We start from the raw sequence: 24,581 nt of genomic DNA, 5'->3' as shown, positions 1-24,581 counted from the left end.
GCCCACCCCCCAGCAGCCCCAGCTTGTAGGCAGGCTGAGTAAACCCTCACCCTCCCACGTCCACAGATGCCATCAGTGCCGCAAACCCCCGGGTCATTGATGACAGCAGGGCCCGCAAGCTGTCCACAGACTTGAAGCGCTGCACCTACTACGAGACGTGTGCGACCTATGGACTCAACGTGGAGCGCGTCTTCCAGGACGGTAACTCGGGTACCGGGCGGGACGGCTCCCCCAGAGCGGGCTCAGGAGGGCCCTCTGGCCATTGGGGCTGTGTGCTCTGGGGGGCGGCTCTAAGCTGGGCTTCTCCCTTCTCCCCAGAGGGGTAATTGACTCTGCTGTCCCCTGCAGTGGCCCAGAAGGTAGTGGCCTTGCGGAAGAAGCAGCAGCTGGCCATAGGGCCCTGCAAGTCACTGCCCAACTCGCCCAGCCACTCGGCCGTGTCCGCCGCCTCCATCCCGGCCGTGCACATCAACCAGGTACCACTCGCCTCCTCCTCCCCGCGTTCGCCCGCTGTGGCCCTCCCTCTCCGTACTGTCTGTCTGCCTGCGTGTCCCCACCTCGGCTAGTCTCCTGCCTTGCGGATGGTTTGGAAGCACCAGCTCATGCCACCTGCATGGCTGGCCTGGCCTCATCGTGCTAGTGTTCCATCCCTGCTCGCCACCCTCTCACCCGGCAGCACTCCAGCTCAGGCAACTGAACGTTCACTCTAGTCGGTGCTGTTAGAGCTGTTTCAGGAGCTGCCTCCCCGGGGGCAGACTCAGAGGCACACGGGCACACTTGTAGGCCTGCTGGGGACCAGCCCTGACAAAACCAGGAAGCAGGTGCGGCCCCGTCCCCGCCACTGTTGGCCTTCTGTCAGTGTTTGCATTTAGAGGGCCGTGCTTGCCCCAGAGGGACCAATGGCTTTCATGCCCTGCGGGATATTGAGAGTACTTCTGAGGCAGTCCTGCCAGTGTCCCTCCCATAATACCACTTGGGTACCTGTCCACTTCTGGCATGCTGCCAGGTGATTTTCTGGCTCTTGGCATATGCGTCGGAGCATCCTTCCGTAAGAGCATTTCCCACTCCGTTCCCTGCTCTGTGGAAAGCGCTGGGCCATCACAGGTGTGCGGGCTGGAGCTGTCCAGCAGCTGCTGCTTTACTTCTGCCGCTTCCTCATGACAGCCTGGTTGCTTTTCCACACGCCTGCCTTTAGTGCTTTAGAAGGTAGCCGGGCTTCCCCCGAAAGTGTCCCCTTGGGAAAAAGGAGGACATGGGTCGTTCCTCACTATGTCCTCCTCAGCCGACAGAATTCAAGACACATGGGCGCTACCCAGGGAGGGGCCCTGGCGGCCGAGGGGCTCAGTCCGGGTACTCTGCTCCTTTTGTGCAGTTAGGACGGCTGCCAGGGCGGACACATTCTCTACTCAGGGACCGGCGTGGGGGCAGTTAGGGAGCAGGGCTTGTACTGTGCCCGTTCCTGAGCCTTGGGGTGGACACTGCTGTGCACTTCCTGTCCCCATCCTGTCACCCTTGCCATCTTCCCTTCCTGTCCTGCCGTCTCCCTTCTCTGCCATGTACTCTGACAGCAGTCTGAGCTGCGTTCCCGCTCAGCCATGGCTCTGCTGCGTCCCTCTCCCGTTACACACACTGCCCCAAGCAAACCTCATCCTCCCCGGCCCGAGCCCCACATCCTTGATACATGTCACTGATTTTGGGGAGCTCATCCAGGGCGAACTGCTACCTCGAGCCAGCCCCACCTGTGAGCCAAGACTCCACAGTTCACTTCCGGCCTCTGTCACTGATTCCAACCTGCCAGCCACTGCCTCTGACTTCGCTCCTGGTTGGCACAGTTGGCAGCCTCGTGCAGTGACGACTGGATAGCCTCCAGGCCAGGCCTCCTCTCCCCTCAGGACCGCCTTTAGGAGTTAGTGCCGCCTCTGCTGCCCCCTGAGCCCCAGGCCAGGCCCCCCACACTGCAGGGCTTCCCGGCTGCCCCCTGCCGCCTGCCCCTGCACCCCGCCCCACAGCCACCTCAGCAGCCCTCTCTGTCCTTAGGCCACGAATGGCGGCAGCAGCGCCTTCAGCGACTACTCCTCCTCAGTCCCCTCCACCCCCAGCATCAGCCAGCGGGAGCTGCGCATCGAGACCATCGCGGCCTCCTCCACCCCCACACCCATCCGCAAGCAGTCCAAGCGGCGTTCCAACATCTTCACGGTACGTGCCCGTGCCCCACCCCGCCCACCTGCCCCGCTGCCTCCACCCAGCAGGTAGGGCCCGGCTAGGAGGGGAGCAGGCAGCAGCCACGGAGTCAGGGAGGAGCCCCTGCCGTCTCTCCTCACACAGACACCGCTCTGTAGGTCCCTGCCGGAGCCCTCACGCACAGCCGTCCTCTTCCAGACTGTTCCTCTGAGGCCACAGCAGGCTGCCCTCAGCACATCCACATACACCTGCCTGTCCCGTTGTACATGGCCACCCTCGCTCCCGACCCCTGCGGGCTTCTTGGCCGGCTTGAGGGACCTTTGCAGGTGTCGGCTCACTCCCCGGACAGCCTGCCTCCTGTGGCTGTGCACCGAGCCTGCACTGAGGGGCCGGCTGCTAGAGCAGGAGCCAGGGCGCAGGCCTCCCGTCCACGTTACCCCACGCCTCCCCCCACCACTGCGGGTGGTCTTGCAAAGCCCTAGGCATCTTCCCCAGGCCTCCGTGCCTCACTACCCTGCCTCCGACCCCAGGTCAGTTCTCTCTCCCCTCCCTGCAGACCTCACACCGGGGTCCCACAGGGCTCTCACTGCTCGGGGCCCGGCCCCGGAGCTCTTAGGTGCCCTGAGCTTGCTGGTTGTCCACGCCCAGCATCTGACACACAGTGCCCACCCCCACACGCTCCCCCTCCAGCTGGGACTTGGCTGGACCATTCCGGGATCTTGGGTCAGACGCAGGTGGGTGAGCTGCCGTGTGGATTCACAGGAGATCGCACTGTCCTGCTGCGTCTCTCAGTGTGCCTCTCTCTCAGCATCAGGGCTGGTCTCTCAGCCTGGCCTTGTGTCCTGCCTGCCAGGCCAGGCCCCCGCCAGGCTCTCCGGAGCCCTGCCCAGCAGAGCCAGTGCTCCCAGGCCTCGCGCATTCATTCTCACCTCCGCCCGCCCAGCACACTCGTGCCCGGTTTGCCTGCTTCCATCCCGTGCCTGCCCCACGCCCCCTCCCCACCCATGCTGACGACCCTCTTTCTGCTGACAGCTGCTGCCACGCCTTGCACTCCCAGCCCTGACCCTGCGTAGACTCGAAGCTTCTTGTTTCTGTTCACGCCCATTGAGACTCGCAGGGCCTTGGGCTGCCTGCTTGTGCCCACATCTGCTGCCACTGCTGTTGCTGCTGCTGACGCTGTAGAGCCCTTGGGTGCCTGTGTTTTTGGTGACCGCCATCTGTGCCCTCGGCACCTGCTCCCTGACACCCTGCCTCAGTCACCTGCTCCCACAACACCATTCTTAACCTCCCACCTTCCTCCGCTGCTAGTCCTGCTATTCCCAGGGCACGCGCTCCTCCCTCATCCGCCGCCCATGCCCAGCTCACGGCCTCCTCGCCGCGGCACCTTCTCGCTCCCTGCCCCGTGCCCTCTGCTGCCTGCTACACTGCTGCCTCCGCCTCCCATCCTCCTGCGGGCACTCCCATTCTCTCCATCTTCATGGTGGCGACCTTATTTTTTTCTTTCCATTGTTTCCATGGTGACTTCACTTGCGCCATTGTCCCCGAAGGTGGCCTCCAGACGTGTCCGTCTCTAGGGGTGCATCTGGGGCCCTCCCCCTCATCGTCGCTGTTGGGGCCACCCCCTCTACCTCATCGTCCTCCCCAGCAGAGCCACGCCTGCTCTGTGGCTGGTGGCCTTGTGACCCTCCTGCTGGACATGGCCGTTGACATCCCCCGTCTCCCCCATGACTTCATGTACTTGTTTTGTTGCCACTCTTGCCCCGTTTCCTGCCATGGGGGTATGCCCCTCTGGGCTCCTGGGGAATCCTCTGGTGGTTGGGGGCCTCTTGGCTCACCAGTCTGACTGGGGCAGGCTGCACCCTCTGTCCCCAACCGGCTCTTCTGTCCGGAGACCCGGTGGCAGCCGTCCCATCCACCTTCCTCCTTCCTGGGCCAAAGGGGCAGAGGCTGTGGCGCCCAGGAGAGGCCCGGGGCCGGCGCTGATGGTGGAGCTGCAGGTGGCGGCCTCGGCCCCAGTTCTCCCTGCTGCTCTGGCTCTGCTGCCCACTGCTGCAGTCCCTGGTCCCCTCCCTGTGCCCTGGCTCCTGGCAGCCTGGGAGGACAAGAGGGACGTGGGGCCGAAGATGGACAGCCGGCAGCCGGGCCGCCGCCTCCTTCTCCTCCTCCTCCTCCTTTTCCTCCTTCTCCTCTTCACACCGCTGCCGCCTCTCCCCAGGTGCCTGGGTCTCTGCCCTCACCAGTGCTGACCAACTTACGCGGGGCTTGAGTATAACTTGCCAAAATCTTTATTCTTTCGATATTTGCAGATATGTGCCACTGTTTCCAACTTTTCATCAACAAAAAGGCCTTTCCAACTCCTTCCAAATTAGAAGACCAGGTGGTGACACACAGCACCTCTGGACATTGTCCCCTGTGCGGGGCCGGAGGCGGGCCGGGCCCTGGGACTGCTCTCAGATGAGAAGCGGCCGCCGTGCTCCCCACTCCAGAGACCCACAGGAACCTTTGTAACTAACCCCCACCCCCAGGGAAGGCTAGGAAGCTGGAGCCCGCGGCTGGGGGCTGCCGGGGACCAGGCCCGGCTGGACGCGCTGCGCCAGGCTCGCTGCATGGAGAAGAAGGGAGCTCGGCCCCGCCCCACGCCCAAGCCGGGCCAGCGCAACACGCCCAGAGGGGCGGGGCGTCCGAGCGCCCGGCCCCGCCCAGCTGCTCCTGGGGGGAGCTTTCCCGCCCCTCCCCTCCTCTGCTCCTTCCTGCATGGACTTCTGCGTTCCTGCTCGGCTCTGGACGCCAGCCACCGCCGCGCGCTTGCCTTTCTCCTCTCTTGGCCTCCCCGTTTCCTAGGATCCGCTTTGGGGCGGGCTCTGCCCCAGGAGCCTGGCAGGGGCGCAGGGCCTCTTCTGGCCTCTCTCCTCTCTCTCTCCATCCACTGTGCCCCTCGGGCCACGCCGACGAGCTCGGTGCAACGTGCCGTGTGGTGTCTGTGCCGCAGACGGGCCATTGCCCGCTCACTTCTGGACATTGTTTTCCCCGGTTGTCGTGCCCTGTGCTCCCGGCTATCCCTCAGTCCAACTGTCCACCTCTCCTCGCCCCTTCCCTTCTCTTACGCCCCAGCCCCCTGGGCTGCGCGCCTCTCGCGCTCTCGGTATTTCGTGTCCTTGCTCTTTTGTAAGGGGCGGGCCCGGCTCAGTGACCTGTGCTGCTCTGTATGGTGCCGTGTGTAAGAATAAACCCATTGGAATACTCGTGGTCTCAGTTCCTTCCCGGTCCCGCCGCCCCGGCCCCGCCCCACTGCTAGGGCCTGCCCAGGCGGAGGGAGGGCGGGAGGGCTGGGGATACCAGGTGGGCAGCTGTTCCCCACCGACCCCGGTCCCCTTTAACGCGCCTGTTCTTTTCTCTTCCAGTCTCGAAAGGGTGCCGACTTGGACCGGGAGAAAAAGGCCGCCGAGTGCAAGGTGGACAGTATCGGCAGTGGCCGGGCCATCCCCATCAAACAGGTTAGCATTCCCTTCCCCTGCAACTGGAGAGGAGCGGAGGCCCAGGAAACGCTAGAGGATGGTTCTTTTCCAGGCCTCTGTGACAGGGGAGACAGTGTAAAAGGCAAGCACGCCTCCTGCCAGGCCTGAGCTCCTTCTAAGGGCCAACCTTTGGGAAGAGTGGCTGGAGCGTTTACCGAGGTCTGGGCCTGTGGCTGCAGCAGCCTGTTCACGGGGCTCTGCCTGTACCTCCTCACCACCACCGGGGGGCAGCAGAGAGCCACCTGCGACGTGGAGGGGGAGACCCGCTGTCGCCGCCAGAGGGCTGAGTCTGGGCTCTCCGGCCTACCTCTTCTCCCAGAAAAGGAAGAGAATTCACAAAACAGTACCCCGCGGTGTACGCATTGAAGGGCATACTGAGGGCTGGTCTTCCCCTAGGTTCTGTGGCACATTCCTCTTATCCATAGGGGCCTCCGTTTATTTGTAAAGGAAAAAACTTAGTTGAGGTGCTACCTCCTAGTCTTCCCCAACTCTTTTCTGAGTCACTGCCTGGCAGGGCTGGGCTGCCAGAAACTTGGATCCTCCCAGACCTGTTGTGGGTCCCAGTGCTGGAAAGGACATTGAATGATGGAGGGTGCCTTTGTGCAAAGATGGCGGGGGAGGGCCCTGGAACTGCTGGGCGGATGGGGGTCAATCGAGGAGGTGTCCCTCAGGAGCTCCAGCAAGAGCCTGCAGGCTGAGGTGCCCACCTGGCTGTCAGTCTGTTGTACCCACAGGATGCTGGCTTGGCAAAGACCTTGGGAGCCAGGGGTTAGAGATGCCATGTCTCCAGGGGCCATGTTGTCAGGTTTTGACCACAGAGGAGAGTGGTGTAGCCAGAGCATAAGAGGTCCAGTTGGCCGGGGTTGGCCCTCCAATCAGGGGCTTTGGGGGCCCCTGGGCAGTGTGACCAGAATTCATGTGTTAAGATTGGGTTCTGAGCCTGCAGTGAAGGTCCATTTAGAATGGAGAGCCCGGGGAATGTGCCAGGGTCCTGGGGCCACTGCGTGGCTCTGCGTCCTGTGTTTCTGCTTCAGCCCTCCCCTGAGATGTCACTGCACTCACATCTGGCAGGGACGGCTCTGTTGGGTGAGTGCTTGTCTCCTCCCTGTCCCTTTGTGTGTGTGGGTGCACAGTCGGCCCCCACAAACCTGTTGACGGTGTGACCGCTTGTCTCTGGGCCTGTGTAAACGCGCGCCCGCCAGGAGGTCTCTGCCAGGAGATGGGAATGTGCTCACACAGGACGGTCACTCCGGGGTGGGGGGGAGGGGGACATGTGCATCTTTTGTGCATGGTTAATAAATGGCGAGAACACTTTCCCCAGGCTTTGCTATGAGATAAAGGTAGGCCCAATGCCTGGTCCCGCCTGGCGTGGAGGTGGGGCTGACCTATCTGCTTCCTGAAGACCCCACATGTGGGGGAGCAGGAGCTGGGGGGTGGGAACGGAAGCCCTGTCTCCATGAAGCAGCACCTGGGGCTCTGGGCCCGTGGGGGCACCAGTTAGGTCGCATGGGTGTTACAGGTCCCTAAACCTCACGGTCCCTTAGTAGGACTAGGACGGAGGCTGCACAGGCCACCAGGGCCCTGGGCCGCCCTGCTGGCCAGAGGCAGGTAGCGCTGCTGGTGTTGGCCGTCCATCACACAAGGCGTTTGGGGGCCTGCCTGTTGTTGCCGTTCCTTGCGACCCCCCACACACTTCCCTGTGCCCAGGGTCGGTCTTTCTCCGCCTGGTGTCCCGTTCTCCCGACGCCTTCCTTCCCCTCCCCCCTGCTCCTGCTGGGAGTGGAGATTGCATTTCAGTTGCCATTTGCATTCCCAATCAATCCGGACTCCGCAATTAAGCCGGCTGGCGGAGCTGGGAGGGAGGCGGCGGCGGGAACGGGTCCTCTGGGGGCTGTCGCCTCCGCACCGCTCCCATTCCGCCCCAGATTGCTTCCTGCTCCGCCGTGCGCAGCCGGGCCGGCCGGGGAGGGAGCGGGAACCCCTGGAGCTCCTTCTCCCTCCGTGGGACGCACGACGTGCGCGGGGACCGGGGCTTGGGGCAGGCAGGCCCTGCTGGCCCAGCTTTGTGCTGGGCCGGCCTGGCGCTGCGGCGGATCGGGCCGGGAGGCTAGGGGCACGGAGAGGGGAGTGGGCGGCAGGTCGATCCCCGGGCCAACTGCACTGGCTTCTCTCCGCCCAGCCCGGCGCTCCGCCCACACCCGCCCGGCCTGCCGGCTAACGAGCTCATTACCGCCGCCTCCTCCCTGGGAGGCCCACGTGAAGAGGGGCGAGAGTTCGGGTAGGAAAGGGCTTCTCTCCGCGCCCGCCCCCTGGTGACTCGTGGGCTCCTGCTCGGAGGAGGGAGGGCCTCCGTGAGTCCACACTCCCTACCTGTTGGGGAAACTGAGGCCCAGGCAGTGATACGACTTGTCTGTTGCTAAGGGCTAGTTGGTGTTAGAAGGGGGAGGAGAGCCTGCACCCAGGAGGGAGGGCAGGGTTTGGGTGTGGAGGGTTTGAGAAGGCAGTGTGGACTGTCCCAGGAAAGGCTGGGGTGGGCGTGGAAAAGGAGGGAGTGACCTGAGGCGCTGCAGGGTGGCAGCCAGGCCTCCACGTCACTCTCCTCTCCCGGCCCATCCTGACAGGGAGTGAGAATGAGACTGGGAAGCTGCAGTCAGGGGAGCGGGGCTGAGGTACTGTTCCCTGGCCTGTGAGGGGGTGGATGTCACGCCCAGAAGCAGGTCTCCTAGGCCCCTCACAGGCTGCATGGTCCAGCCACCCCTCTGTGGAGTGAGGGTCCTGTTAACAGCACTTGTCTTAGGAAGCACCTGTGAGGACGGGGTCCCCCAGACTGAGCAGGCTGTGTCCTCAGATGGCAGGTCCTACACCTCCTGTCTCACATGGGGGCTGCAGGAGGCGGGAGGAGGGAGGGAGAGAGGGAGGAAGGAAGGTGGAAAAATAGGGACTGGGAGTAGGGCCCTGACGGCCACCTGCCTCCCTCCTTGGAGGAGAGATCAGGCAGGAAATCCTACATCACCTGTTTGCAATCCCTCCAGGCTGAGCCTTGTATTTGGCAGAACTCCAAGGGCAGGTGGAATGGAATTGGGGCTCACTCCCCCACCACCACCAGCTGATGCCAGAGAGACTGCCCGCTTTCTCATACCCGGATTTTTTTTTTTTAACAATTTATTTTTCAATTACAGTTGACATTCAATATTATATAAGTTTCAGGCGTACAGCACAGTGGTGAGACATCCACGTAATTTATGAAGTGCCCCCCCCCCGCCAAATAAGGCTAGTACCCATCTGACACCATACATAGTTATTTCAATACCACTGACTATATTCCCTGTCCTGTACTTTACATCCCTGTGATTGTTATTGTAACTGGCCATTTGTACTTCCTAATGCCTTCACCTATGTCACCTAGCCCTCCAACCCCTTCCCATCTGGCAACCATCAGTTTGTACTCTGCTTCTGTTTCTGAGTCTGTTTCTGTTTAGTTTGTTCATTTATTCTGTTAGATTCCTCATCGAAGTGAGATCATCACACCTGAATCTCTTCACCCCGACTTTCCTGCTTATCTGAGGGCAGGGCCCTCCCTTCCTAAGGGACAAGCTTACTGGGCCCGTTACGGGGCCTGTTTCTAGGCCCATCACTGGGCCCATCTCTCTTGAAGTTCTTCCTTTCTGACAGCCATTGGAATGGACTCAGGGTGCTTTCCCACTCTCCCGACCAATGCTGATCCTGACTTGTCCTCGCTTGGTCCCCAGTTTGTGGTTTTGTGTGGCTATCCCCCTGTGTGTGTGTGTGGGGGGGGGGGTCAGGCATCTGTGGGGAGCACGGCCCGCGGGGTGATGCTGGTTTTGGGGATTCTGCCACATGTACATTCATGGCAGGCCTCGCCCTCTCCCCACCCCAGCTCCTGTCCCTCCCCTCTCTCTCCTGCAGACTGTTCTTCCAGGGAGAGACCAGAGGCGGGTAAGGGCATCTTCAGAGGTTGTCATTAGCGGAAGGCAGCAAAGGCTGCCTCTGGGTATGGCTGCGTTTCCTCTGCCCACTTTCAGGGTCTCTGACAGCTGCACAGCCTTGGTTGGCTTCTCCCCAACCCATCCACAGATGTTTCCTGGGCATCGGCTGTGTCCCAGGCGTTGTCACAGTGCTAAGTGTGTCAGTGAACAAAACACACAAGTACCTGCTCTCATGAGCTCTTATCCATCCCCACGCTCATCTGACCTTCACACTCGGGGTGCTTTATCTGCTTACGAGGGGAATCTAGTTGCTGGGTTCTATAGCTGGGTGTTACCGCTGCCTGCCTTGCGGGGTCGGGCATTCTGGGGACGGTTAGGGGCTTTCTGCCCTATTCCGGGGCCACCGCAGAGGACAGAAGGCCAGGGCCCTCCTAAGGGCTCTGTGCCCCTGCAGAGGTCCAGGCAGGACCACCCCTGCTAGGAGGCCATCTGTACCCCAGGTCCTGTTGCTGAAACAGCTCCACAGCCTGGGGAGGGAAGACACCCCCCTCCTGGAAAGGTGGCCCCTGGGGTCTGGCTCCTGTCTCTGATTTGGCCTCTGTCCTCAGGGCATCCTGTTGAAGCGGAGTGGCAAGTCCCTGAACAAGGAGTGGAAGAAGAAGTACGTGACACTGTGTGACAACGGGCTACTCACTTACCACCCCAGCCTGCACGTGAGTCTGGGGGAGGGCTGGCCTTGGGGGCGGCTGGGGGCAGGTGGACAGGAGCAGAGCGTGGAGGGCCTGACTCTCGGATGGTAGGGAAGCAGACCTAAGAGTCTCAGCTCAAGACTCTCCCTGGAGTTGAGAAAGGACCTCACTTTGGTGGCTTGGGAACTGCACAGACCCCAAGCCCCAGCGTGGGCCGGAGGCTTACATTAGCGCTCTGAGCTGTGGCCAAGCCCATTGGAGACAACTCTCCCCCGGGGGTGATCACCCAGGCTAAGCTGGTGTGGGCAGTCAGGTTCTGCACCCTACATTCTGCTTGTTTCAAGAGCTGATTGGGCCCATCTGTGCAGAATTGCTAAAGTTGCCAGCCAGTTGGGTACCAGTGTTGCCAGCCAGTTATCTCTAAGGAGCCACACCCGTGGGGGAGCCCTGGGCTCCTGGGCCGGGGATGATGGAGAGCAAGAGGTGAAGCCAGGGCTTTGGAGAACCGCGTGGGGCCTTGGACAGGTCCTCTTGGGAGAAGGAGAGTGAGGTGGCGTTGTTTGTGAGTAGAGGGGTTCGGGGGTGCATGGCCTATGGCCCGGGGTGGGGGGGTTGCACTGATTGTAGAGTGGCTCCCCCCACCCTTCCTTCTTCCCCCTCCCCTCACTGCGTGGCTCCAGCACACAGCTGTCACCAGAATCCATCTCTGTCACCACCCCACTGTGGGGCTAATGAGTTCTCCTGTGAAGCCCCTCAAGCACAGCACGTGGGCCGGCCCCACCCCCGGCCCAGAGGCCCAGGGCCTGCCTCAGGGTCCCTCGCCTGCCTTTGACTCTGTACAAGGTGTCAGGGAGGCCCGACCCGAGATCCAAAGTTCTGGCTGGTTCCGGATGTAGGCTGGTCAGGCACCGCCCAGACAGCCCTACTGAGACACGCAGAGGCCTGGCTTGGGGACAGCCAGCGGCAGTCCCTTTCCAGTCCTGCCAGAGCCCAGCCTGGCCTGTGTCCGATTCCTCGGGCACTGGCGCTTCCTCTTGGCCCAGGGCATGGCACTGTTTAGACTGTTGGCTCCTAGTCTCCCTGACTCCACAGGCTGTGAGCCGGTGCCAGGGTACTGGGGGACAGCGTTAGAAGAGGGGCCACACCCAGGGGACCTCAGATATTTCGTACAAACGCTCAGCGCCGTCCTCTGCCTGCTCCTGTCTCGCACTCAGACCTGGTCCCACTGCTGAGTGGATGACACCAGCAGATGCTACAGGGTCACTAGGAAAAGCAGTGACACCAAGGCGCCGTTTGTAGGTGCAGAGTCAGTATCAGAAAGACAGCAGAACCGCGGTATTTCCCAGGCGAGGGGCTACCGCGCCCAGGCTGAGGTGGAGCCCACACTGGTGCTTCCTAACTGGGCTGCTTGTGCCCCACCTCGGGCAGGATGCGTGTGCTCTCTGCTTAGGCCCCGTCCTGCCTGCTGGGCTGGGAACTGGCTCGTCTGAAGCATCCAGGTCCCCTCACCTGTGTGCAGGGGCCTTAGCCTTTCCCCTTTGCTGTGTTCTTACCTGTTCCTTCTGCTTTGTGCTGCCCGAGCTGGGCACTGCGCTCTGTCCCCTCTCCTGTCCCCAGGCCCCAGGGTGAGAGGAGGGCTGATGGTGGGGTCTGAGACACGGAGGAGAGGGTCGCGTGGGGTGCAGTGTTGGGTTTGGGTGCAGGAAGGGCGGGAGAGGCCCAAGGGAGTGCTGCTTTTACACCTGAACTGCAGAGCCCAGGCTCGTGGGCATCGTTGGGTCATCAAAGTCACCCAGCCAGTGGCTGAGCTAAGACTTGGACCCGTGACTTTGACTCTAAGCATTACCCAGAGTTTTCTGCACGTGCAAAGAGCACTTCCCTGCGGGGCTGGCTGAGAAAGTCGCTGGATGGTTCGAATCAAGGCAAATGTTGCCCAGACTTAACTGTCACTTAAGGTGGGTCAGGGTGGGTGTCTGAGCTCCCTGGAGCTCCCCCGTCCCCCTAGCACCGCGCTTGTTGAACTGTGTGTAGCTTAGTGTTCAGAGGCCTGGGACAGGATTGCAGTGGCAGGGGCTCCAGGCCAGTCCTTGCTTTCTTTTTCTTTTCTTTTTAAGGAGGGCGCAGCTCACAGTGGCCCATGTGGGGAATGAACGGCAACCTTGGGGTTATTAGCACCGCGCTCTAACCACCTAAGCTAACCGGCCGCCCCCCGTCCTTGCTTTCTTGCAAGGTGAGCCTACGAGCTGGCTCTGCTGGCCCAGCACACCAGGCCCCGGCTCCGGCTCTCATGATGAGACTGAGCGACAGGCTCCTTTGAGAGCCTGGACGCCCCGTCTGTCACTTCTTCACTGGCTGCCCTTTGGCTCTGGGGTCAAAATGCATGTGCTTCTCCCACACTGCATGCCAGGAGGAACTGGCACATGCAGATGGTGACATCATGCCCTGTAGGTGCTTCCCGTCTCATTCAGGAGACATGAATCAGACTCAGAACTGTGTGGTAATGTGAGCGAAAGCCAGGTCCCAAGGGTCGCAGCGGGCGGCTGTGAGAACCGACCTGAGTTTGCTCCGGGCAGAGCTGCTTCTCTCCTGCCACCCCTCTCGCTCCTTGATTTCCTTCCTTGGTGTGCCACTGCACTCCTGTTGCTGGCTTACCTGCCTCCACCTCCCCGTTGCCGTCTTTTCCCACCTGAGCAAGCTTAGCTGCCAGCGTGAGCAGGCCCCCTGCCTCCCTGGGAGCCGTCCTGGCAGGGCGCCGTGCAGAGGCACACGCAGAACTCTTGGCCTAGCCTGGCTCCCGTCCCCCGGACGGCTTTCCCGAGCCCCGAGGGCAGCAGTGCTGGTGACTCACCTGCTGACGGAGGCCGGGCGGCTGCATGGCTGGTGGGCAAGCCTCGGGCCTCGCGCCGGATCCTGCCTGGCCCAAGAGAGCGCGTCACAGCCTCCCCCATTTTGCAGCCAGCGGAGCCATTCACACAATCACCTTCTGTTAATTCTATCTGCAACATCAATTAAATTGTTTGTAGAAACTAATTGAATGTGGCTTAATCACACATCTTAATAGCTTTCCACGCTCTGAACTCGTTTTTAATTCCAGTAATAAAACGAGATGAGAACGCTGGCTGGGTAATTAGTGAGGAGGCTGGGGAAGAAATTGCTGTTTGATGGTGGGTAATAAAGGCAGCCGTGGTGACCGCTCTCCTGAGCAGCCGCCACCACTGCCACCGCCGCGCTCCCCGTTCTGCTGACGGAGGGAAACGCTGCTCTGCCCCTGACACTCCTGTCCCGCTGCTGCTCCTGAGCTCGTCGCTGCACTCTCCTTGGGCTGGGTTCCATCTCTCGGCTTGGGCCCGGAGCTGGCCTGGCACCGCGAGGGAGCGGAGACTGCCTGTCCACGCGGTCAGAGATGCCAGCACGACCCGTCCTTTCCCCTTCTGTCTGGCGTCTGGCTCCTTGGCCCTGAACGGAGTCCCTCTGTGCAGCTCTTGTTGGCATGGGGTCAGCTTCTCCTGCCATGTCCCAGCCCAGGCATCCAAGGCTGTCGTGGGGCCTGAAAACTGTTGCAGCTGCTGTGACCTCCTTGTGAACTAGAGCAGCCCAAGCCCCGCCCCCAGGAGAGGGACTGCAGCTGTGGCTTCGGCCCAGCCGGCTGTTGACAGTTGTCTGGAGCAGCTTGTGTTGAGGGACGCAGGCTAGGTATGTGCAGGAGCCGGGTCCTCGTAGAGGCTTGGCGTGGGGAGGGCCGAGAGTGAAATCACACACTGGCTCCTAGGCTGAGAGCAGGACAGAGGGCCGGTGGTGGGCCGAGTTTGCTTGGGAAGGGATGGATAGAGTGGGTACTGGGGTGGCAGGAAAGGGGCTCCTGGGGTGGTTTCTTTTCCAGCCACCATGGTGAGGCTCAGGGCAGGGGACAGCCGTGTTGGGGTGTGAGGCTGTCAGCGGAGCAGGTGGAGGAGGCTGCTCAGTGACCGCTCGGTGACGTTGCTCGGTGACGTTCTGAGACGTGAAGCAAACACCCTCAGAGCAAGGTGTGCCTGAGGCCATGCACCTGGCGCTGTCCCTCAGAGGACTAGGTGGTGGCAGGAGGGCATGGATGCTACCCACAGCTGCAGGGAGGGGACACATGCTTGGACAGATGCTTCTGGGGCTGCTCCTCCCCTGGCTGGGCGACAAGATGCCCCAAAGTGGGTAAAGTAGGAGGTCTGGGCCCTGTCAGGACGTGAAGGCCGCATCCGAGACGGTGCTGTGCTGCTCAGGGATGCTGTCTGGGCACAGGGTGTCCCAGAGGTGCTCTCGAGGGAAGCGGAGCCGATTCTGAGTCCAGTCAGTGGAATTCTGTGCAAAGTGTCATCAGTGCCACCCACCCAGCTTCTGCTCTCAGGGAGTCCCCGGTGTGGGGGGCGGGGGACGGCGGGACAGGAGTCAGCAGTCTGGAAGGAGAGACCAGAAGTAGTGGGGCCTGGCGGAAGCCTCGGGGCAGGGACAGGGCTCTGCTCTGCAGTGGCCCCCCCACCCTGTGGCCACTCCGCCATGAGGCACCCAGGCCGAGGTGCCAACAGCGGGGATGGTGGTGTCAAAGCACTGAGCGGCTCCACTCTGGGTCCCTCCACCCACCCACCCACTGCTCTACTTCTGGGCCCTCCAGGTGCTGACTGGAGGGCACGGTGGGAGGAAGTCGGCCCTTCGTGCACAGCCTTGGGAAGCGGAAAAGCCTGGGCTTCAGTCTGGCGCCACCTTCTATTTGTGCGACCTTGGGCACATTAACCTTTGTGAGCCTCAGTTTGTTGCTCTGTAAAGTGGACATAGTGACTCCTCCCTCCTGGGTGGTGTGACAATTATATAGACGATACAGCTGCGGTGCAGTGACTATCCAGCACCCAAATGGGCAGGAGATGTGATGACGATAACGGTTGTTACTGTCACTGCTGATGGAGGGGATCCCCCTGTGACCCGTGAAGCCCTGGGCCTCATAATTCCTAAGAACAGTCAAAGGCTTCAACACGTATTTGTGTCAGGCACTGTTCTAAGGACTGGGAACTGTTTCAGGCTGTAAAAGTTCTCGATGCCCCAAGTGGTGGTAGGAGCTTCTGCAGACTCCTGGGCTGAAGTGCTCAGTGGCCAGCCACCCATGGCCTGGGGAACCCAGGCGTCCGCATCCTGCGGAGTCTGTCAGTTCCTCTCCCTAAATTCCATCTTGGTCCAATTCTTTGCCTCCTGAGCCATCTTCCCTAATGGAAGCCCGAGCCTCAGCTCTGCTCCAGGCCCTTCTCTCGCCCCTGACTCTGACCCCTCCTGGCTGACCGCCCCACCCCCATCCCCCGAGAGCTGCATGCGACAGCTGGCCTTGGAGGTATTCTGTCGGCCTCACAGGCCGGCTCTTTACGGCTTGGGCTTGGCCTCCTCGCGCTCCCGGGCAGCACAGCGGGGAGACCTAGAGTTGGGAGGGTCAGTGCTGGAGACCAGCACTGCCCAACAGGGAGCTGTCCTGACGACTGTCCATCTGTCTCACCCATGCGGCCCTTAGGATTACATGCAGAACATCCACGGCAAGGAGATCGACCTGCTGCGGACCACCGTGAAGGTGCCAGGGAAGCGCCTGCCCCGAGCCACGCCTGCCACAGCCCCAGGCACCAGCCCCCGGGCCAACGGGCTGGCCCTGGAGCGGAGTAACACACAGCTGGGTGGGGGCGCAGGTGAGGTGGCTGCTGAGGTGGGGGGTGGCCAGCATCTTCCTTGTCTGGAAGAATGGGGGGGTGCTGCGACGGGGGCCTGGGAGAGGCATGAAGGGGCTTCGCTCCTTCTCGGCTGGGTCCTCAGGGCATTAAACATGCCTGCCACCCGCCATTGTGCTGTAGGAGCAGCTCAGCCAAACGCACTTGCCAAAATGCTGCCCTCATGGTAGAAGCCGAGGTACAGCCTGGAAGGTGATTCGGAGAGCAGAATGGGGCCAGGTGGCCTCGCGCTTACAGGTGGTATCCGTGGGCCTGGGACCAGCTCTCCTCCACATCTGGAGCTGAGGCAGGTGACGGAGGGCACAGGACCTGTGCCATGCGTGGCCAGCATCTCTGCCCAGCTTGCCGTGTGGGGACGGCGGGGGTGGGGGTCTGGGAGGGGACAAAGCTGCCTGGGGTCCTCCTGGCAGACGTCCTCAGTCTGCAGTGAGAGGTAGCGCCTCTGCTCAGAGAGGATGGAGTTCAGAGAGAAGCTGGAGGCCCAGCAGTCTGGGGAGAAGAGCCAGGGCCTGAGCGTGTGAACTGGAGGCGGCAGCTCTGCCTTAGCCAGTGGTTACCTTTCCAGACGATACTGGGTCCAGGTGAAAGGCAGGCACTGCGTTCCTTCCTGGCCTTGGCTCTGTGCACGCCCTCGGCCTCCAGCGCCGAAGCCACATTGCTCTCTGGAGGGCTGACCCTCCCGTGACCAGTGCCCTGCCCCAGACATCGCTTGGCTTCTGGACCCTTCTTCCCAAGTCCTCAGTATCCCTCATGTTATCCTAGATAATTGGGTCTTGTTTTCATGTGGCCCAGAAATAGCTGCCGCAGATAGTGTCCTGCCCACTGTCTCTGCCCCTGGGCTTAGCTCTTCGCAGCACAGGTGTGTTACCTTTCCCGGGCAGGTGGAGACGTAGGGGTGTTTCTGTTTGTCACATGGGAGCAGGTTGCTGCGGACATTCCATAAGCAGGAGACCCTAGAATGGATGGGACAGGCCCCGAAGAACTGCCCCACTCAAAATGCTGATAGAGAAATGTGGGGTTCAGGAAGGTAGGCTGGACGATGGCCCCCTGAGTGTGCTCCTGCCTGAGGAGGGCCCTGAGCACCTGCCGTGAGGCGTGCCGGGCCTGGGGCACTGGGACCCGCTGAGCGACATGTGCCAGGCACAGGAGGTCTGCCCCACAGAAGGCCCCGTGTCCCAACCCTGTGGGGATGGTCGTCCCCATATTATGGGTGAGGAAACAAGGGCTCAGAGAGGCGTAATAACTTGTCTGTAAAGCCCCCAGGAAGGGGTAGAGCGGGGGTTTGAACCTAAGTGTGCCTGATGGAGAGGCTCTGCTGTCCTCAGCCAGTCTGAGCTCTGAGTTGTGCAAAGGGAGAGCTCTGGTGGACGAAGGGAAGGAAGGAAGGAAGCTAAGGTGAGAAAGACTGCCCCTGCATCGGGGAGGGGTGCCTGCGGCCTCCTGTGTGGCTGTTCTGCGAGAGGGGTCTGGCTCCTGGCTGGATGGCAGTGACCTGCAGGGTGCAGGTCCCAGGGCTCTGCCCGAGGGCAGGTCAGGGCTGCTGCAAAGTGCTGGCACGCAGGGGAGGGGCCTGGGGACCCCCCAGGGCCCTGGGAGCTCCCCTAGAACTGCTGGCAGACAGCGAGTGGCAGACTCCCGTCTGGCGTGAGGTTCCTCACATGCCAGAGGAGGAGAAAGAGTAAGGGTCGTGGAGGGAAACATTTCCTTGAAGGCAGGTAGCAAGAGGAAAGCTGGGCTGTTACCAGAGGAGAGAAATAAGAAGACACTACCTAGTCACATTCCCGGGCCCTGAAGCCGTCACCTGGGGAGCAGAAGCGGCCCACGGAGAAGGGGGACTCAGCACCCACACACCCTCAGCGACGTCCCCAGAACACGGACGGGCGCTCGCCCCAGCCCGGTCCCCTCCGCCACACGCTGACACCGACCTCATGCACACACACATGTCTCCCGCTCACCGGGCGATGTTAACATCTCATTATCTTTGTTACTGTAATTACATTATCCGCTGCTTTATGCAGAATTATCCTCCGAGGACTAATTGATGGCTCCATGTTTAATTCATTAATCATTAGCATCAAATTCGACAATTACAGTGCACACTGATTGTGGGATTGCAGGCGTAATGAGGGGAGAATTAACAAAGAAAAGGGAGAGCACTTTTCCTCCCTTGGGGTTTTGGGTTGGGGGACAAAGTTGGGCTTGCGATTTTTGGGTCGGGCTAGGAATGAGGGGGAATAAGGTTTAGAAACCAGCAGGGGATGGCAGCAGGAGTGGGGGAGAAGCGCGGTGTCTGAGAGGTTAGGGACTGAGCTGCCCCCCCAGAAGATTTCCTGACTCCAAGAAAGGCTACATTTGCAGGGGCCTGTTAGGCCAGAGCGGGAGGTGGCGGGGCAGGATTCCGAAGAGGAAGCATCAGCATATTGTCTTGAGGAGACTAGAAACGTAGACTGGCTGCAGTCTCCGCCCCATGGATATTAATAAGCACCTACTATGTGCCTGGTCCTGCCTTGGGTGTTATGACAAATACAAGAGAAACACAAAACTTGCCCTCCGCCTTTCAGAGTCGTGCTGTCCCCAGAGTGTCGGGGATGTCCGGCCTGTTCCTTTACCTTCTTGTGGCTTCAGCTCACAGCTTCCCATCCCTAGGCTTCCAGAAAATCCACCCATGTGCTCACAGGACTGGCTTGAGCCCTCAGTGTGCTGCTTGCTCTCCGGCTTTGTCCAGCTTGCAGGCCTGTCTCTGCCTCCTTACTGACCTCCAGCACCTGGCCAGGTCCTGCGCTTTCAGTCCAAACACCTCGGGTAGGGCCCACCTGTCCTCACCTCCCACCACCGTGGCCTTCTGCCTCCGTCCCGGCCCTGAGAGGGCAGCCCTGTGGCTGCTCCATGAGCTCTCCACAAGTGACTAGTGCCTGGTGAGGAGGGAGAGAGTCCGGAGGGCACACATGGCCCTGCCTGCCTGGGCCTGGGCACGCCTGGAGCTTTCCATTCCCCTTGGCTCTGCCGTTCTTCCCTGATGGGAAACCAAAGATTAATTTTCTCCAGCCCAACAGGATAATTACTAATACTAATTAGACATAATTACTTGAATTTGATATACTTATTTCTCGTCAGAATGGCAGCAAAGCTGAGGCAAAGCAAATAGCATCTGTGGATTAGAATCTAGGGTACAGGGCCCTGACCAGGAGGGGAAGGGGGCTGGCGATAATGGCCAATTGAGGGGCACTGCTGTGCGGGGGGGGGGTTGGGGGGGTCAGTACCCCTCCCCCAACGTGTCCAGCTCCCAGATCCCAGGGAGGAGACAGAGATGTGCACCTTTATGTTCACGGGCCGGGGAGGGGTGCGAAGTCTGGGACTGGCTGCCTCCTAAGCCGTGGAGAGCCTGTGTGAGGCCTCTGGTTCTCCAGTAAGACTGGCCTGGCACCTGGGACCCAAGCTCCCCTCATTTCCGGTTAGCCTCTGTTGCAATTTCTCAAAAGCTGTGCCCACAGTCCTAGGGTGTTTCCCCGAAAATAGGACCTAGCCAGACAATCAGCTCTGATGCGTCTTTTGGAGCAAAACTTAATATAAGACCCGGTCTAATTTTACTATAATATATGACCAGGTCTTGTATAATATAATATATAATATAATATATCATATCATATAACATAATAAAATATAATGTAATATAATGCCAGGTCTCATAATTAATTTTTGCTCCAAAAGATGCATCAGAGCTGATTGTCCGGCTAGGTCTTATGTTCGGGGAAACGGTATTTTCAGGAAAGCCTTGTACCCTTGCCCCAGCCTCCCCTCCCAGTCTGACCCTTCCCCCCCAGGTGCCCCCCACTTGGCCAGCAGCCCAGCCTGGGCTGGCCCACGCCCCGAGGGGCTCCACCAGCGCTCCTGCTCCGTTTCCAGCGCCGACCAGTGGAGTGAGGCCGCTGCCCTGCCCCCAGGTATGCAGGACCCCGTTAAGGGACCGAGGAAGGCAGCCCTGCAGTGTCTGCGCCTGCAAGGGTGTGATGGGACCTGGCCCAGGCCAGGGGGAGGGGCCCAGTGGAGCCCTTGGGGCTCTAACCCCCTCCAGCCTCCACTTCCTGCCCATTTACCCCTGGGCTCTCCCTGGCCCCCAGGCCCTCGCCAATGGCTGGGCTGGTGTTGGAGACCCGCCCTCTGCAGCTTCTCCGAAGCCGCCAGCAGTGATGCTGGTGGCTCTGGCATCCCCATCAGCCCCCTGTGCAGCCAGCTCATCAGCCTCACCGCAGGGGGACAGGGAAGCGGGGGCTGAGTGGGGAGGTCGGAGGCTGGGGGCTTTAAACAGGCTCTGAAGGCGGCAACTGGCTGCAGGCAGAGGGGGTCCCCGCAGACAGGATCCAGGGAATAGTCTGGAAAGGTAGAGTTCCCACCCCCAAAGGCTGAGGCCCCACCTGTCTCGGTGGTTGAAAACCCCACCTACCCTCTGCCATCCCACCCTCCTCTTTCCTTGGCTGTTCTTCATTTTCTTACCCCTTTGTCCATTTTTGTACCTTACTTGCATCTCAACTCCTTATTTCTTCTTCCTGCGTCTTTAGTGAGGACCTTCTCTCTCTCTCTTCCTCCCCCCTCCCTCCCCCCCTCCTCTCTCTCATTCATATCCTAACTGTTCAGCCACAGATCCCTGCAGCAGTTCTGAAGGCTGAAAGGGAAATGGATGCAGCTCTGCCCTCCTTTCCTAAGTGAGGGTGTAAGTGGGAGGAGACCCCAGGGTACCAGGAGGGAGGAGGTGGCTACCTGCAAACCGGCCGCCCCATCCCGCTTCCCGCTGGGCCGGAGGCCCATTAAGTCTTCTCCGGGATTTGCCTCCTGAAGGCCTTACCCAGCCAGGCTGCCCGTCAGTAGAAGCGCTGACCCCCAGCCTGCGCCTGTGCTGGGACCGTAGGGAGGCCCTGGGCCCTCCCAGCTCCGGACCCAAGTGCAAGCCCCCGGGCAGTGAGTGCAGGGCCTGAGACGGGGAGCGAGGGCCCGTCCTGGGTCACCGTCCCCAGGCCGGTGCTGGCCTTGGCGGGCCCCACTGTTGAGTCTGTTAGGAGGAAGGCAGGGAGGGAGGGAGCGTGTCTGCCTCTAATGAAGTTTGACATTTAGTGGTGAGCGCCGGGCGCGTGTAGGAGACGGGAGCTTGATTAGCGCGTTCTAATTGACGGTAATTAGGCAGCTCCCTGATTGTTTCTAATTCTGCTATTAATTGTGAGGAGCGGGGAGTGTGATTGAGGATAAATTTGGTGCGGAGATGCTGGGGCTTCAGCCCCCTGTGAGTTCCCTGGGCCGCCTTCCACCCCTCCAGGCTGCAGCAGGCAACCTTTCCTCCTCGCTTTTATCCGCCTCTGCCGGATTTTCCTACACTCTCCTCTCCCCACCTTCTCCACCGAGGCTGGGGAGGCTTCGGGGTTGGGACTGGCCGGGTAGGCCTCCCCCGGAAAGGGTGTAAGTCTGGCTCTCCCAGGGTGGCCCGGCGGCACGAGGCAGGACTGGTGCCCTGTCCCCACCCTCCCTGCTGCCCACACTTCTCCAACTCTCCCCTCACCAGCCAGTGGCCCAGCTGAGGTGCTCAGCTCCAGCCCCAAGCTGGAGCCTCCCCCATCTCCCCACTCCAACCGGAAGAAGCACCGGAGGAAAAAGAGCACCGGGACCCCCCGACCAGATGGCCCCAGCAGTGCTGCAGAAGGTTAGGGGGACCCAGAGGGAAACCGGGGCCCAGGAGGTGGGCAGTGGGACTTGGGGATAGTGCCCTAAAAGTAACACCCTTTTTTCCTGTGGTAGATTAAGCACTCGCTGGTAATAACTCCCAGTAAAAGTACTTCCACAACTTCTTTTGGTAATCCAGACCTGGTGTCTTAGGAAAGCTTTCTTCGGCCTAATTTAAACCCTTTCTGTTAAAACATGGCTCCTTTTATTCTTATAGAAGGTAAAAGACCGCAGGCTATTCCTCCAATAGCTCTTCTAAGACTTGCGGAAAAGCAGGACCTACGTTTTCTGCGTCTCTTGTATCACCCATGGAGTTGAACGCGTGCTGGGCACATGCTAGGTGTTTAATATGTGTGTACTGATGAGCAGTGTCTCCTGAGTGGTCTGTAGGCTAAGGGATCCCAGCTCCTCATTTTTCCACAGGCCCTTCTGCATAATCCTTTATGGTCAGGTCAGTGCTGCTTCTCTGGTTTTCTGAGAAGTATCTTTAAAGTTTCCCTCTGCTCAGTGGTGGAGTCTCTCGGGTCCTCAATAAGTGACATACTGATGCCTAGTTTCTCATTTCTGCTGCTTGTCAGGGTGAGGGGTGTGGGTAGGTGGGCAGAGACCACCTCTGTGGGAAAGAGCCGCCTTTCCCAGCCAACCTGTGATATGGTGATGCTTAAGTGTTCATGGCACGGGGTGCACCTGGCCCAGCGAACTGAGCCCCAAATCATGGAGATGACGTAGTTCGAAGGCAGTGTTGAGAGCGAGGTGATGTGGAAGAGTAGGGCCTGGGGAAAGAAAGGGAGCCAGCTTTCTTTCCTTGGGAAGGCAGGTCTGTTAAGGGGACCCTTAGAGCAGGAGGCCTCAGGGGGACTTCAGGGGACGTCAGTGTCTGACGTGAGAGGCTGCTCCCCGTTGGGCCTCCCACAGGTACCTGAGCTGTCTCTCCCCCCGTGACACATTCACACTGCTTGTTAAGAACTGCTCACCCATGGGGGGTGACTGCTGGGAACGAGCTTCAGGTGGCTGTCTGCTGGGGGCCTGGGGAGCAGAGCGTGGGGTCACAGTCCAGCCCACGTGCTTGTCACTGCAGATGTGCCCAGGTCCCTATCTGCTCATACACCCTAGATCGTGGAGAAAACCTCTCTCTCCCCATGCACTTGCCCTTCCTGCCTGTCTATGCCAGGGTAGTGGGGGAGGGGCCCGGCTCCCAGGAGCCCCACGCTGACGCCGTCAGGAATATTGGGTTTAATGAGCTGCAAAATGAGGCGGCTGCAGCTGACATGTACGGATGGTGCCCACACCCGCCTTCCCCCACCCTTTCCCAGCATTGCCTCCTAGCACCCAGTCGCATCCTTCTCCAGATACTCAGCTCTTCCTTCTCCAGGAAGCAGTCCTCTCTGATTTCTAGACCCATTCCTGGCAGTGCCATTGATGCCAAAACCTTGCACCGCCATCTTTTTTCACCCAGGCTCCACAGGTGGTCAGGAATGGAGGCTTGAGGCTCCACACACTCTTGCACGTTTGCTCCCTGCCCCCCTTCCCCAGCCCCCTTGCAAGTTGCCCTGGCAGCGTGGTCCTTGAGGCTGGGGCCAGGGAGGAGGAGGAGTGCCAGGAAGGCAGGGCAGTGAGTGGACCTTGTGGTGATGGCATGTCTCTGGGTGGCACGCTTCGGTGATGGTGCTAAATGCTCCCGTCCCCCACAGAGGCAGAGGAGTCGTTTGAATTCGTGGTGGTGTCCCTCACGGGACAGACGTGGCACTTCGAGGCGTCGACGGCAGAGGAGCGGGAGTTGTGGGTACAGAGCGTGCAGGCCCAGATCCTTGCCAGCCTGCAGGCCTGCCGCAGCGCCAAGGACAAGGTTGGCACGGAGGCCCGAGTGGGGTGGGACCCGGAGGTGGCCTTGTGACTGACTAGCCACCCTTTTCTCTCCCGCGTGGCAGACTCGACTGGGGAACCAGAACACAGCTCTGGCCGTGCAGGCCGTCCGCACCGTACGTGGCAACAGCTTCTGTATCGACTGCGACGCCCCCAGTGAGTGCCAGGGCCGGGTGGCGGCGCAGAGAAGGTGCAGCAGGAGGCTTCCGGGAGGCCCAGGGGGAGGGCAGGGAGGGCTCTGCCCTGGACACGCTGGCTGCCGCAGGCTCCATCGTGCTTCTCTCCTCACCCAGACCCCGACTGGGCCAGCCTGAACCTGGGCGCCCTGATGTGCATCGAGTGCTCGGGGACCCACCGGCATCTGGGAGCTCACCTGTCCCGCGTCCGGTCCCTCGACCTTGACGACTGGCCACCTGAGCTGCTGGCTGTCATGACAGCCATGGGCAATGCCCTGGCCAATAGCGTCTGGGAGGGGGCCCTGGATGGCTATGCAAAGCCAGGGCCCGACGCCTGCAGGTGAGTGGCCAGGCAGGAGGGGACATGGTGCTCCTGCATGGGGAACCTGGGATGGTGCCGAGTGGCTGTGACAGTGCCAGAAGGGTTAAGACTGGCCGTTGCTCTGCTTGGCAGTTGGCCCCTTGGGGTTCCCCTCCCCCTCTCGGCCTGTCACTCAGGCGCCTCACAACAACAGGCCCTTTCTCAGTCGTTATCAGCAGGTCAGGGGGCCAGCAGGAGGCGCATGCGCGGGGCCCTATCTGCTCTGTGGTGCGAAGGCCCCAGTCTGAGCTCCGAGATGGGGAGAATGGGTGGTAGATAGGGTGGTGCGTGGGCCCCCAGTGCAGGCTCCCACCCGCTTTGTTCTAGCAGGGCCAGATAAGCTGCCACACGAGCCCTGCCTGGAATCTTCCTGCGCTCTCAGCCTCCCCCATCCCTGCTGCCCCCAGGGGTTCC

General features: G+C 60.8%; 1 protein-coding gene across 9 annotated transcripts in view; it reads left to right on the top strand.

Annotated features, from left to right (window-relative positions):
- Window positions 1–24,581, top strand: part of AGAP3 (ArfGAP with GTPase domain, ankyrin repeat and PH domain 3) — a 48,184-nt gene that overhangs the window by 22,327 nt on the left and 1,276 nt on the right. For 2 of the 9 annotated variants that reach the window (XM_033098717.1, XM_033098714.1), the window contains exons 6-16: window positions 67–201; window positions 349–476; window positions 2,038–2,196; window positions 5,583–5,675; window positions 10,252–10,356; window positions 15,854–16,022; window positions 19,883–20,002; window positions 21,610–21,747; window positions 23,459–23,613; window positions 23,696–23,786; window positions 23,924–24,146. In XM_033098717.1, coding sequence (XP_032954608.1) covers window positions 67–201; window positions 349–476; window positions 2,038–2,196; window positions 5,583–5,675; window positions 10,252–10,356; window positions 15,854–16,022; window positions 19,883–20,002; window positions 21,610–21,747; window positions 23,459–23,613; window positions 23,696–23,786; window positions 23,924–24,146 — 1,516 coding nt within the window. Of the gene's footprint in view, window positions 1–66; window positions 202–348; window positions 477–2,037; window positions 2,197–4,487; window positions 5,424–5,582; window positions 5,676–10,251; window positions 10,357–15,853; window positions 16,023–19,882; window positions 20,003–21,609; window positions 21,748–23,458; window positions 23,614–23,695; window positions 23,787–23,923; window positions 24,147–24,581 lie in introns of those variants that run through there. The other 7 variants (XM_033098719.1, XM_033098718.1, XM_033098721.1 and 4 more) reach the window with 5 other exon arrangements.

The sequence above is a fragment of the Rhinolophus ferrumequinum genome, chromosome 26, assembly GCF_004115265.2.
Source record: "Rhinolophus ferrumequinum isolate MPI-CBG mRhiFer1 chromosome 26, mRhiFer1_v1.p, whole genome shotgun sequence".
In the NCBI taxonomy this organism is placed as follows: Eukaryota; Metazoa; Chordata; class Mammalia; order Chiroptera; family Rhinolophidae; genus Rhinolophus; species Rhinolophus ferrumequinum.
This window is presented reverse-complemented; position numbering and strand designations above follow the sequence as displayed.